At 42.7% G+C, this 14,778-nt stretch overlaps 1 protein-coding gene across 10 annotated transcripts; it reads left to right on the top strand.

Annotated features, from left to right (window-relative positions):
• Window positions 1-232: 232 nt before the first annotated feature.
• LOC109768477 (uncharacterized) lies at window positions 233-9,570 on the top strand. 10 transcript variants are annotated; one of them, XR_012181520.1, is made up of 13 exons: window positions 233-622; window positions 740-2,267; window positions 2,346-2,467; window positions 4,061-4,203; window positions 4,456-4,525; window positions 4,632-4,701; window positions 5,113-5,219; window positions 7,026-7,229; window positions 7,539-7,576; window positions 8,069-8,204; window positions 8,481-8,596; window positions 9,189-9,267; window positions 9,347-9,570. XR_012181520.1 is itself a non-coding variant. In XM_073496390.1 (13 exons), the coding sequence occupies exons 7-11, from the start codon at window positions 5,242-5,244 to the stop codon at window positions 8,500-8,502; spliced, it is 417 nt and encodes a 138-aa protein (XP_073352491.1). In that variant the 5' UTR covers window positions 233-622; window positions 740-2,267; window positions 2,346-2,467; window positions 4,061-4,203; window positions 4,456-4,525; window positions 4,632-4,742; window positions 5,113-5,241; the 3' UTR covers window positions 8,503-8,596; window positions 9,189-9,267; window positions 9,347-9,570. The 10 variants fall into 10 exon arrangements, 8 of the variants coding, with proteins under 8 accessions (XP_073352491.1, XP_073352490.1, XP_073352489.1 ...); XR_012181519.1 differs by having other exon boundaries at window positions 4,632-4,742; XM_073496390.1 differs by having other exon boundaries at window positions 4,632-4,742; window positions 5,113-5,258.
• Window positions 9,571-14,778: the final 5,208 nt, after the last annotated feature.

Here is a 14,778-nt window from a genome sequence, read left to right as displayed (position 1 = left end):
GGTGTTTGTGTGTTTGTCCGAGCCAGTTTCAGTCACAGATCCTTGAGGTAAACTCCCACATGAATACATCATGAGAGTAACTCTCCTTCGATATGATTCAAAACATGTTATGATGGTGGGAGTTAATTAATTTACATCATGTGGAGTCTCAAGACACATGGGTACTCCGGTTCCTATTGCTTGACAAATACTCCCTCCGTTCCAAAATAGATGACTCAACTTTGTATTAACTTATTACAAAGTTGAGTCATCTATTTTGGAACGGAGGGAGTATATATCTACAGATTTTCTAATATAAAGAAGTTACAGTTAGGTGTTGACCTTTTTCTTTGCCTAGACACAGCAGCTCCAACAAGATCTGGGCGCTCATAATGAGATATATATGCATGCTTTTTGTTTTTGCTGTGCCTTGTTCTCCATTTATCTTTGCTGCGCCATTGTAGTTTGAATTGTTCTTTACCTTCATCCGACCGAATTGAGCTATCGGAGGTGCTGCGGTCTTTTGGCAAACATGCTCTATATTATATGGTTTGGCACCTACAGGATGCCATCTCAGGTCATGGATCCACTCTGTCTGCTTCGTCCTTCACTGAGGACCTTCTCATCCCCACAGAGATCAGAGGTAACCCACACAGTTGAAAATTGTTGCTCAATCTTGCTTCAACAAATTTTGTTCCGGATATAATTTATGGCCATGCCATGTATTAATTATTCTTGTAATGGTCATCTGAATTTGCAGAGAATATTATATTTTGGAAGCAGGAAACCATACCTCATAAGATGGGTGAGCTGTAGGATTTGATTCTATTCAACTTGAATTAGTTTTTGCTCATCATGTTCTTTGTATTAGGAATTCAGATGCCTTCCAGCTCTAATCTTTTTGTATTGTTGGTGCATGCTGGGAGTCACATTGCTATGCATGCTAGCAAACATTAGGATTGGAAGTCTTACCCTGTAGGTTATTAATATCTTTTCCACTACACTGAGGTTCAGCAATTTAATTCGTATTAAGGTCGCACAAGCAGTTTTGTTTTCGGATTTGTCTTGGCAAACATATTTGGTACATCAATTTAATTCGTATTAAGGTCACAGAAGCAGTTAGTTCCATTACAGTTGGGTCACCGACGGTTGCCGTGCTACTATGCTCCTCTCATGTTGTAGTGACTAGCTGCTGCAATTCACGGATCATGCTCTCTCGTGGGAAGGAGGTTGTGGCTTTCTCAATTGATCAGACAGAACCCCACATAGTTCTTTTCTTGATATATATTGTTATTTCTGATACTGTGTGGACCATCAGAAACCTGATGTGTGTGTGTGTATCATAGAATATCTTGCTATTATGTATATTGCTTCCCTTTTATTCATGTACTACTTCTCTAAATATAAGCCACTTCTTTTCTATTGTTAGCTCTATCTTTTGATGTTAATGCACTAAAAGTCTAAAGCCTTTCCCTATGCAAAATGATAATATTAGAGCTATGCGTCTTATAATCCCTACTGTATATGACAATGCGATATTTAGTTATATTATGTTTGTAGCATGACATTTTTCCATTCCTTTTTTTTCCCGCTGTATCACATGGTAAATTATGATGTACAATGACTGCTCTTGCAAAAAGTTTGGAATTCAGAGAGGGATTCTATAACAAGCAAGGTTTTAGGATCTGAATCTAAATGACCTCTTCTTCAGTTCAGTCCTAGCAAAAGCTGATCAGAGAAACAAAGAAGCAGCAACGAATGGGTCCCTTTCTTGCCCACAAGAGTTGTCTGTGTGCAAGTCATGAACCTTTTGTCCATCAATACAAGTGCAGGATTTGAACAAGTTTATTCTGACCTTCTGTTGGGAGTTTATATTATACCTTTCATGCAAAGTAGTTACATTTTCGCATGGAAGACGATGCCCATAGAGTGGAAGGTGGAGAGTTTCAGACTTTGGTGGATGTTAATATGCTCAAAGTTTTTCAATTAAACATGTTGAAATCTTCCATGTAGCTGTGATTGTTCTCTCCGGACATGGAGGATCAGTTCTTGGACAAATTTATTTGTTTGTTGTATGACTTGCCACCATTTTTTCTAAATTTCTATTCACATGTTATCAAACCATAAAGATTTCAATATCTTAAAACATTAGTAGAATTAAGCTGCCTGTAATTCTGGACTCTAGCATTTTGTGCTTGGTGGCCTTCTTCGCCGACTTCGTGGGCATGTCAGCCCTCATCTCCACTTCGTCATCGACGACATCTACGACCACGACACCTGCCACCTTGGTACGCAAATTAAATCCTCCTTCACCTAGCTATGCCGTTTTTGTTCTGGAAATTCAGATGCTTGAGCTGGTGGAGCAGGGTATGATTGTGATCTGTGCAATGGGTGCATAGTGGAAGGGGCTGCCGTTCCAGTTCAGCAGGGGCTGCACCTTCTACTGCAGTGAGCCCGACCCTCATCGACAGCAACGAATTCAGATTGTGTAAGCATCATTCGCTCACTAGATCAATTCGAGTTTTGTGTTCTGATTTTCCGCGTTGCAACCTTTGCTATATGTCACATATCACAACTCTATCATCTTCCAGTAACTATCTTTCAGTACCATGATATGCGTGCATATCTCTTCGGTTCTGAAACAAGAACTGCATGTCTTTCAGTTTGCACTGTGGATAAAGTGCAGTGTACGGTCGATGTTGTAAGTAAAAAGTCTAGGTAGATCAAGATGCAAGTTTGTTTGGTTTTAACTCCAAGCATGAATGTTTGATAATTAGAGAGAAGGATCTTGGGTAAAGATCTTTGCCTAGATCAATGTAATCATATAGGCCAGGTTATCTTCTAGAAAAAATATAGCAATAATAATTTCTTCTTTGTCTATTCCTCTTTTTTTTTCTTGTATCTTTCTTTTCTCAATGCTGAGTTTCCCTATATGATGATTGTAATGAGCTAGATTGGCAAATACTGCACATTCTAGATTAGGAAGAATATCGCAGTGATCAATTTTTGTGCAGGTGCAAATGCAACACACAAAGAAACAAAAAATAGATACTCCTAGGCTCAATCTTTCTACTGCAATTAAAAATGGAAACTGCTTTCAAACAGTCGGATGTTTACATCCGCATCTCCAGCCGCCTCCTCTAGTGAGGCCCACCCACGTGCCCCCTCTCTTTCTTATCTCCTTCCTTATCTCTTTTTCTTCTCCCTGAACATGAGATGCTGGCGGCGCTGTTCTATGAGGCGGAGCTGCGGGAGGTCAGCGACGAGCCGGATGCAGCAACGCAGGTGCTACGACGTTGTCGCCGTGCTGCAAGCCGATGCTGCGACGACCAGCGCATGCTGTGAAACAGTGCTGCGCGGACGCTGTGCTTCAAGCAGATGCTGCCGCAACCGGCGACCTGTTGCGACGCCGCCGCCATGCTTCGCGCCAATGCTGCAATGGCGCCGCCGTCCGGCGAGCTGATGTTGAGACACCGCTCGCCGGAAGCATCCGGTGTTGCGTGGCCACTCGCCGGTGCTCGCCAGAAGCATCTGATGTTGCGAGGCCACTCGCCGGTGGGAACGTAGGTGCTGCTCGGCTGCTCACCGGAAGCATCCGATGCTGCGAGGCCGTCATGCTGCGATTCGGTGCTGCGACGGCGGCTGAACTGATGCGACGGCGTCGCCGTGCTGCCATGGCTGTCATGCTATGAGTCGGCTCTGCCAGCGCGGGCTGCTCTGGCGAAACTGCGACGATGATTTGCAATGACGACTCGGGCTGCTCCGGCGGCTGTGACGGCGCCGCCATGCTGCGAGCTGGTGCTGCCGGAGTTCTACGGTGCCACCGGAGTTTGCTACGTATGCGAGGCCCTATGTGTGCGGCGTTGTGTGATTGAGAAGAAAGAAGGAGAGAAGTCTATGATGCGTTGACCTCCATCGTACAGTGAGAGAAGTCCAGATCGATGGTTCAGGAGGCGGATGTTTCTTGCTTTCCCTACATCCGGATGCCGCCTAGCAGCGGCCATTAAAAATATATGCTTATTACGACACTTTTGTCAATCTGTTTGGCATGTTTTATTATCTTCTTCTTTGGCCCATGAAGGTTTGGAGATGGTGGCCCGTGAGGAGGATTTCAGGGGAGATCATACTGTGACTATGACAAGAGGCTGAGATTTGACCTGCACTGTATGCGAAAAGCAGGTTCAGGAGCTCCAAGCCAACAACCGCCAGATCTTTGAAAAAGATGTAAGATTTCTACTTTCTAGCTTCTGTCACAAAATTTGTTGTAGCCTGTTATTTTGTATGGCAGTCGAGTTTGTTGTAATAATGAGCTATAGACCTATTGTTCAATTTTGTTTGAGATGGAATAATATCTTGCTGTTCTGGGTGGATTTTAGGAATCCCTTTTTATGTGTGAGCGATCTTTTTGATTCAGTCTGTAGTGATATAGGCACTACACTTTGACATCTGCTGAGAAATAGTCATTTGGACCTGCAGATTTTTATAATTAAAGTGAAGATACTGTGATGGTGTGTCATTTTCTGGAAACGTCGGAGATGAATTTCAGGTTGGCGGAACCTTCTGTAACTTGCTTGTCAATTCCTACTTCATACAGTTCAGTTCCTTAGCAGATATCTGATATCCTGAGTGATGATCCTCTGTGATCAATGCAGGAAGGCACCACTTTCTTCTTCAGAGGCCAGCGTATTTGGGAAGCAGTTATTAGGGAACTTTTATCAAAAGGTCTATCACATGCTAAAGAAGTAGCCTTCCTACAAAAATAGGTGTGGTCATTGATATCTGGGTTAGATAGAAGCAATGTTTAAATTTGAACTGTGCATGAGTCTCAGCATGTTTTGTTGGTGCCATATTGACACATCAGTTGTATAGGTCACACCTAGAACTAGCGTCACCACCGCAAAAGAAATGAAGAAATAGATTAGTAACTTGTACCAAAGGCGTCTACTGTGCCATATTATCTCTGTATCTTTTTTCAATCTGTTTGTATTGATAGCTGAGAGTGACTTAGGACGATAATTCAGATATCATTTTTGTATTTAAGATGCAGGCTGAATTTCTTACTTCTGTAACTAAAAAACTATTATGTCAGATACTTTGTGTCACGTGTACTTATTGATTTCATATATGATTCAGGGTAGTTGATTCTTTAGAAGTGTTTGGAGCAACCAAAATTCAAGTGAGAACACAATACTTCGTTGGTGTGTCCATACATATGTCTATATATACGCCGGAACCCTCAAGTGAGTACAAATCAAATGAACGATGCCCCAAGAACTCAGGTGCATTTCGAAATGTTATATTCCTCCCACATTCAGCCAATTGGAGTATCCTGCTCTCCCTTCTAGAGGTTCTACATCCTTATTTTACGAATCAGGTGCTTGCATTCTATTGTATCAAGATGTGTAAATAATTAGTAAGTTGTCTGCTGATTAGCAGGTTGATTGACTTTACTCACGAAAGTGTACATGCAATGAGTTCTGTAGTTCTCGTATATTTTTTACCAAAAGACAATTGACTTTACTTGGTTCATTTTTTTGTTCTGTAGTAATCGATCATATATTCGTAGTTCTGAAGGATCTGACATTTCAAGTTGTCTATAAGTATGCATACTTGGGACAAGGGTGGATGAAATATCACTTGGATTAGTAGGGTCTATTTTTACTTGTGTGTCCATGCATATGTTTTTTTACTAACCGTGAAGACCAGAGATAAACAACATGAACGTGGTCATGCCCGGTTGGATTTAATGCATAATACATGCTCCTGCTCAAGTGGAAATCTGATCATACCTATATATATCTCTCTTCTAGAACTGATGATGAGTTGTATGTTACTCTGTGTCGTGTATAATGAATTCTTCCTTAGCCTGTTTTCACTGTCATGACAAGGTTTTAATTGTGTATCTCCCGTTGCAACACACGGGCAATTGTCGTCGTACTAATAAACCAGCTATTGCTTCTGGTGGTACGTCGCCGGCCGTTTTGCAAACGAGTCCCTCTGTTTCTGAGAAATTAACCCGCAGTCCTACTTAAAGTGTGGATAACGTTTCATTTTTTTGCAAAAAACACCGGACCGCGCCGCCGCCCGCAGCTCCCTCCTGCGCGAGCTCCCCTCGCGCCCGAAGACGCCTCGCCGGCGACCTCACACCTCCGCCACGCCCCGCCGCCGGCGACCTTCCCTGCTGGATCTCCGGTCGCTTCGCCACCTCGCCCCTCTCCCTTCTCCTCCTTCTTCTCGATCTCCTCTCACCTCTCTTCCTCTTTCTCGCTGGACAAGACCTCCATGGCGTCGCTGGCCCTCAATCTCGCTGGATTCGGCCGCCTCCACGCCAAATCCGCCGGAAATGGATCCACCCCGGCCAGATCCGCCCGGATCCAACCGGGCCCCGCCGTCGTCGCCACCGGAGGGCTGCCCCGCTCGACCTGCAGCGCCACCTTCCAACGGCAGCCCCCAGTCTCGATCGCCATGCGATCATGCCGATGATGCTCGGCGTATCCCTGTAAATGCCGGCTACTGCTGCTCCCCGCCCCTGTTCAATTAAGCCAACGCTTGAAATTTTCGTTCAGACTGACCTGCTCTTCAATCCTTGCTGATTTGTGGTTTTGAGACCCACCCAAGCAGGGTCTGCGCTCATGAGGAGAACCTGCTGTTCCTGGAGGCCTGGCAGACAGTCGATCCCGCTATTACCACAAGTCCGCTTTGTGACGAGCTGGTCAACACGCGGGAGGAGACATATATGATTCCACTTGTGCAAAGTGTGCCTGTACTGCTATCCATATTGCCCCATAGCAATACAATTTATCTACTGCCTTAATAGCTCACTTCTGCAAGTCATAACGTTCCACTTAATATTTTAGAATGTACAGCCGAGTTTAATAAGTGGATCAAATGCAGTTGTCATGCACCTCCTTTGGTTGAATCTGAATTCTGTTAGAAACATGGCAAACCACCTAAATATGCCATTGATCTGTACAAAACTGAGAGATTTTGTGTTTTTATAGTTCTTTTGCGCTCTGACCGAATTTGCTTATCTGACATTTTTTCAGATGTTGCAACCTTGGGCGATCGGTCCATTGGATTCTTGAAACCAATGCCTTTTCTGAAGTAAGTCTGGCATGCAAGGTGCCCTCAAGGTTTATTTCCAAGAGATGGCGCTGGGGTCTCGGGGACGTGCCGGACGGCGTCGCGTTCCTGCACCTTGGGGATGGCTTTGGGTCGAATTCCCCTCCATGCAATCTTGTGCTCCTTTGGTATGTGTGGCTTCGCCCATCTTCCTCATATCTTCTTCTGCTGACTGCTGTAGCCTTACTATGCATCCTAGAGCGACACCATGTATTCCAGAGCTGCTACATGAACACAATGAAACACCTGACCTTCAAAGAAAATGCTACAGCTGGCCAATTTGGTTTGGAGTTTGCAGGAGGCTTTCAGATGTTTTTCTATGTTATTACATACCCCGCGTTAGCCAACAAAATAAGTCGATATTCTATATGGATATAGGATTTGCATATTTTCTACTGTTTCTAGCTAATACAGACTAAGTCTCTGATTATCTGCAGGGTGTTTCTAATCTTTCTGCCTTCTAGCGTAAATAGAGGTATGGTGCCTAGACTTCAACTATTTATCCTATGTAGTATAATTGACATTTAAGTTATACAACCTTTCCAGATTTCTCAATATCATGCCTAGAGCTTATAATCCTTTCTTTGAAGATCCATAGCCAGACTTTGAAACTGTTGCACATACAGAAATTAAACTAGCTGCCTGTAGTACGAGTATTATATAGATTTGTATGTATGTGGTTACTTTGTTCTGTGGCAAGAGGGTTCAAGGCTAGCATTTTTTTAAATATAACACATTCATATAAATTTTCTTGCAATTCTAACTATGAAATCCACATTCATTCGGTAGTTTTTCTGTAACAATATAAATGATCTTTCAGTCACAATGCCAGTATTTAGAACTAAATCTGATGGGCCTAAATTCCCCTTGGACCCCCACCCCCTCATTATATTCCTATATCTCCAATCTCCTTTCTCCACCGGCTATCAGAGAATAGAGATCACATCATGAATATGTTTTTTGTCAGAGATGTTCTCCCATCGCTATTGGCTGTCAAATTTGCGATGCAATCCGTCCCTATTTCGGCACAATCAGCAGAACAAAGCAGCTACCATGATTTGCCCATTGATCTCTTGGAGTGATTCAAACCTGCAAGCACCAGGGTAAGAAGTTTCGGTTTTCTTACTAATGCAACTGATTTTGTAAGGTTAGAACAATGTCAGTTTGCTTTTATGTTGGTTTTCTAATTTCTACATATTCCTTTCTTACGGTTTCTGCCTTCAAGGAAATCTCATTATCTAGGTTGTATGGAAAAGCATGCAAATTATATAACTATTTGGGTATACTCATGCTCTGCTATGTCAGATTGAGGAGAAATAATTATTTTGTTCACCCATCCTATTTTTTCCCAGGTAATGACTCATGCTCTACTATTTCAGATTGAGTGACTCCTGCATATGATGACTGAAGAATTTTTCATCAATTTTCCAACCTGAATTAGCTACAGAAGGGAAAAGAGGAGTCCAGGCTCTGATGAACACACCGTCTTTCCCAGGTAACTAATAGTTGGCACCTCTATATTTAGATTATATCAGGCCAGCGCCACAAAGTCCCTGTATGCGTTTGCCTGCCTACATCCATGGGCGATCCGGTCACAAAAAAATGGATAAAAAATATACATCAGTTTGTCAAAATACATGTTGGTTATCTTACGAACGATTATAGCTATTACCAGAGTACAAGCAAATATGTTACAATTTTTCCTTGAAGGAAACTTGTATTATGATTATTACATTTTGATCTTGGAGCTATGGTCGACTTTAGTAGATGGTTACTTCAGTCTGCACCAGTCAAATATTTTCTAATTACATGTCTGAGCACCATCAGGATAACCTGATTACTGTGTCACAAGCTTGCTATTTCTATTTGTGCAAATTCTGTAGTTATTTCAGTGTTTTGCATGATGCATAAGTTTTTTCACAACAGAGAGAAGTGGATGTACAACTTGATTCTGCTTTATTATTTAGTACCAGTTGACTTTGTAAATCCCAGTTTCTCCAGTATTGTAACTGTCAAATCGTCAACTTAACCTGATTTTTCTCTTTGCACAGCTTGCAATTTGTAATATTATGATTTTCCTTTTGCAGAAACCACTTCAACTAGCCCAGGACTGTGTCTATTAGTCCTCCAGTATTTGTTAAGATGAGATAACACATTGTATGACAGGTAACAAGCAACTGAAGCAAGAAGATTTTTTAAATTTCTTGGAAAGTATAACCACCTTAACCCAGGATGCATGATGAAGGATCCAATATGTCAGGACCAACGAGGGAACTGCAGTATGTCAGAACCAATGAGAGAATTGTAGAGCTTCATATTAAGTTTATTTTAGCTGCTTGCCGGCTTCAAGTGTCTAGATTACAGGAAACATGTTTCTTTAAGTAACAAACCTGGATACCAATTTATTCAAACTATTATATTTCTTATAGAAGTAATGCAATATATTCTCTCTCTTGTGCCTATTTGAAATACCGTTGTGGGTTTGTACTTTGCATCTCATATTGCAAGGATAACACTTTGTATGCATACTCTCTCTCTCTCTCTTAACTGTAGCAAGGATGGAGCAGGAAAGAGTGATGAACATTCTAACATGGATATTATACATGTATGAGCTACGGGTCACTATTGTTTATCATATGGATTGTAGATGTAGCAACACTGAAATTTATAACATATCCTCAAATTTCTTCATTTTAGCATTTATGATATACTAGAGCCAGCAAAAAAATAGAATAAAAAGGTTCATTAGAGAAATATTATAATTGACGATTGAATGTCAAATGGCAGTGATTTTATATCTATGTGTGGGAGCTTGATGAAAGATTACATGCAGAGTATAGAAGTGAAAACCATCATTTTTCTAGATGAGCTATTACTAGAGGAGATATATATTTCTAGCTAAAGTTAACATTGCTAAAATATTCCATGGGTGGCAACTCCAGGGCAAGAAGCATACATGTAAGACTATTCGGAAATGTCTAGAAATTTTGAAGCTTCAGCGCCGCGCTCCAGCTTTCGTGGAACTTCCACACCGTTTGGGATGTGATGGTCAGCTTCTGTTGGTTGAGGGGTTCGTCATGACCATAGCATAGGCCGACGATGGGGAGGTAGTCTATACCAGGGAAGATGGCGGTGCCGGGGTTTCGGGAATGTCTAGAAATGTTGACGCTTCAGTGCCGCGCTCCAGCTTATGTGGAAGGGCCACACCGTTTGGGACGTGATGGTCAGCTTCTGTTGGTTGAGGGATTCGTCATGAACATAGCATAGGCCGACGATGGGGAGGTTGTCTATACTGGGCAAGATGGCGATGTTGGGGAGGTTGTCTATACCGGGGAAGATGGCGATGTTGGTGAGGAGGCCAATGGTGTGGAAGACTGAGACAACATGGAGGAAGTCGACGACAGGCAATGGCGGGGCAGCAGATGAATAGAATGAGCTGGAGGGATGGCGGTCGGCCCTGGCGGGCTCGTGAGAACGGAACGATGGCGACGTCATGGCTAGCACTTCGACCAGGTTCGTTTCGCAACTAAGTGTTACACAACTTGGTGATGGCATTATCGTCGAAAATATATTAAGCTCTGTGATTTCGACTTCACCAAATTGTATGAGAGGCCTCCGATCCGCGTAGTTGGTGAAGCATGGAGTTGAAGGAGATCCGAACAATCCCTAAACTAAAAATGTGCTCCATACCAAATTGAAGCAAGACTGATTGATGCGCCTACCCTATCAATGGTTGAATAAACTTTTTGTAGGTTTTAGTGTCACCTCATGATACTATCCATGCATTATCAATGGTTGAATAATATTTTGTAGGTTTTAGTGTCATCTCATGATACTATCCATGCATTCCATCCTCAAGAAGTTATCCATGTAACTTAATCATTGTTTGATTCATTCAACTGCATTGTCACCCATGGCAACGCACGGGCACATTTACTAGTTGAACTTTAATTTATCATGAACTTAGTACCTGATAGTATTTTGCATGCCTATATTGTTGTAGATCAATGGCCCGTGCTACTGTTCCTTTGAATTTTAATGCGTTCCTAGAGAAAGCTAAGTTGAAAGATGATGGTAGAAACTACACGGACTGGGTCCGTAACTTGAGGATTATCCTCATTGCTGCACAGAAGAATTACGTCCTGGAAGCACCGCTAGGTGCAAGACCCGCTGCAGGAGCAACACCGGACGTTATGAATGTCTGGCAGAGCAAAGCTGATGACTACTCGATAGTTCAGTGTGCCATGCTTTACGACTTAGAACCGGGACTTCAACGACGTTTTGAACGTCATGGAGCATATGAGATGTTCCAGGAGTTGAAGTTAATATTTCAAGCAAATGCCCGGATTGAGAGATATGAAGTCTCCAATAAGTTCTACAGCTGCAAAATGGAGGAGAATAGTTCTGTCAGTGAACATATACTCAAAATGTCTGGGTACCACAATCACTTGACTCAACTAGGGGGTTAATCTTCCGGTTGATAGTGTCATTGACAGAGTTCTTCAATCACTGCCACCAAGCTACAAAAGCTTCGTGATGAACTATAATATGCAAGGGATGGATAAGACAATTCCCGAGCTCTTCGCGATGCTAAAGGCTGCGGAGGTAGAAATCAAGAAGGAGCATCAAGTGTTGATGGTTAACAAAACCACTAGTTTCAAGAAAAAAGGTAAAGGGAAGAAGGGGAACTTCAAGAAGAACGACAAACAAGTTGCTGCTCAAGTGAAGAAGCCCAAGTCTGGACCTAAGCCTGAGACTGAGTGCTTCTACTGCAAAGGGACTGGTCACTGGAAGCGGAACTGCCCCAAGTATTTGGCGGATAAGAAGGATGGCAAAGTGAAAGGTATATTTGATATACATGTTATTGATGTGTACCTTACTAATGCTCGTAGTAGCGCCTGGGTATTTGATATTGGTTTTGTTGCTCATATTTGCAACTCGAAACAGGGGCTACAGATTAAGCGAAGATTGGCTAAGGACGAGGTGACGATGCGCGTGGGAAATGGTTCCAAAGTCGATGTGATCGCCGTCGGCACGCTACCTCTACATCTACCTTCAGGATTAGTGTTAGACCTGAATAATTGTTATTTGGTGCCAGCGTTAAGCATGAACATTATATCTGGATCTTGTTTGATGCGAGACGGTTATTCATTTAAATCAGAGAATAATGATTGTTCTATTTATATGAGTAATATCTTTTATGGTCATGCACCCTTGATGAGTGGTCTATTTTTGTTGAATCTCGATAGTAGTGATACACATATTCATAGTATTGAAGCCAAAAGATATAAGTTTAATAATGATAGTGCAACTTATTTGTGGCACTGCCGTTTAGGTCATATTGGTGTAAAGCGCATGAAGAAACTCCATGCTGATGGGCTTTTGGAATCACTTGATTACGAATCACTTGATGCTTGCGAACCATGCATGCCTCATGGGCAAGATGACTAAAACTCCGTTCTCCGGAACTATGGAGTGAGCAACAGACTTATTGGAAATAATACATACTGATGTATGCGGTCCGGTGAGTGTTGAGGCTCGCGGCGGGTATCGTTATTTTCTGCCTTCACAGATGATTTGAGCAGATATGGGTATATCTACTTGATGAAACATAAGTCTGAAACATTGAAAAGTTCAAAGAATTTTAGAGTGAAGTGGAAAATCATTGTAACAAGAAAATAAAGTTTCACGATCTGATCGTGGAGGTGAATATTTGAGTTACGAATTTGGTCTTCATTTGAAACAATGTGGAATAGTTTCACAACTCACGCCACTCGGAACACCACAGCGTAATGGTGTGTCCGAACGTCGTAACCGCACTTTATTAGATATGGTGCGACCTATGATGTCTCTTACTGATTTACCGCTGTCGTTTTGGGGTTATGCTTTAGAGACGGCTGCATTCACGTTAAATAGGGCACCATCTAAATCCATTGAGACGACACCATATGAACTGTGGTTTGGCAAGAAACCAAAGTTGTCATTTCCTAAAGTTTGGGGCTGCGATGCTTATGTGAAAAAGCTTCAACCTGATAAGCTCGAACCCAAATCGGAGAAATGTGTCTTCATAGGATACCCAAAGGAGACTGTTAGGTACATCTTCTATCACATATCCGAAGGCAAGATATTCGTTGCTAAGAATGGACCTTTCTAGAGAAGGAGTTTCTCTCGAAAGAAGTGAGTGGGAGGAAAGTAGAACTTGATGAGGTAATTGTACCTGCTCCCTTATTGGAAAGTAGTTCATCACAGAAATCAGTTCCAGTGATTCCTACACCAATTAGTGAGGAAGCTAATGATGATGATCATGAAGCTTCTGATCAAGTTACTGATAACCCACAAGTATAGGGGATCAATTGTAGCCTCTTTCGATAAGTAAGAGTGTCGAACCCAACGAGGAGCTAAAGGTAGAACAAATATTCCCTCAATTTCTATCGACCACCGACACAACTCTACGCACACTTGACGTTCGCTTTACCGGAAACAAGTATGAAACTAGAAGTACTTTGTAGGTGTTGTTGGATAGGTTTGCAAGATAATAAAGAGCACGTAAATAAAATCTAGGGGCTGTTTAGGTAAAGAATCAATAAAGTTAGTATAGTGTGTGTGGAAAAGTGGTGGTAGGAGTTGCAAAATTGTCCCTAAGCAATTGACTACCTTACTAGACCGATAGCAAGTTTTATGTGGGAGAGGCCACTGCTAGCATGTCATCCCTGACTTGGAATTCTATGCACTTATGATTGGAACTATTAGCAAGCATCCGCGACTACTAACATTCATTAAGGTAAAACCCAACCATAGCATTACGATATATTGGTCCCCCTTCAATCCCGTATGCATCAATTTCTATGCTAGGTTGAAGCTTCTGTCACTCTTGCCCTCAATACATAGTCCTATCAACATACAACTAACCCTATGGTGTGATCCATGCGCGCGCTCATATGATGGGCACCAAAGGACAGCAACATAACCACAAGCAAATTAAACCAATCATAGCAATTCACCAATTACCGATAGGACAACGAAAATCTACTCAGACATCATAGGATGGCAACACATCATTGGATAATAATATGAAGCATAAAGCACCATGTTCAAGTGGAGGGTACAGTGGGTTGCGGGAGAGTTGACCGCTGTAGATAGATGGGGGAAGGTGATGAAGATGTTGGTGAAGATGACAGAGGTGTTGGTGTAGATTGCGATGACGATGATGGCCCCGGCGGTGTTCCAGCGCCACCGAAAGAGAGGGGGAGAGGGCCCCCCTTATTCTTCTTCTTCTTCCTTGACCTTCTCCCTAGATGGGAGAAGGGTTTCCCCTCTAGTCCATGGCCTCCATGGCGGCGGAGGGGTGAGAGCCCCTCCGAGATTGGATATGTCTCTCTGTCTCTCTCTCTGTTTCTGCGCTCAGATTCTGGCCCTTCACCGTTTCTTATATTCCCGGAGATCCGTAACTCCGATTAGGCTGAAATTTGGATACGATTTTTATCCGGATATTGGCTTTCTTGCGGCGAAAGAAGGGCACCAACCACCTTACGGGGTGGCCACGAGGGTCAGGGGCGCGCTCACCCCCCTGGGGCGCGCCCCCTGCCTCGTGGCCCCCTCGGGCATCGTCTCGCGTTGATTCTTCTTCCCAAAAATTACATATATTCCAAAAAAATCTCCGTGAGTTTTTATCCCGTT

This window comes from Aegilops tauschii, chromosome 4, assembly GCF_002575655.3.
Source record: "Aegilops tauschii subsp. strangulata cultivar AL8/78 chromosome 4, Aet v6.0, whole genome shotgun sequence".
Classification (NCBI taxonomy): Eukaryota; Viridiplantae; Streptophyta; class Magnoliopsida; order Poales; family Poaceae; genus Aegilops; species Aegilops tauschii.
The sequence above is the reverse complement of the archived record's forward strand: the minus strand, read 5'-3'. Positions and strand labels throughout refer to the sequence as shown.

Excerpts from the sequence above, each read along its gene's own strand:
- LOC109768477 (XM_020327197.4), top strand. The coding sequence starts at position 6,453 with ATGCCGATGATGCTCGGCGTATCCCT. Across the intron at positions 7,577-8,068 it reads GCCTTCTAGCGTAAATAGAG|AGATGTTCTCCCATCGCTAT; the intron begins GTATGGTGCCTA and ends GTTTTTTGTCAG. Across the intron at positions 8,205-8,480 it reads TCAAACCTGCAAGCACCAGG|ATTGAGTGACTCCTGCATAT; the intron begins GTAAGAAGTTTC and ends CTACTATTTCAG.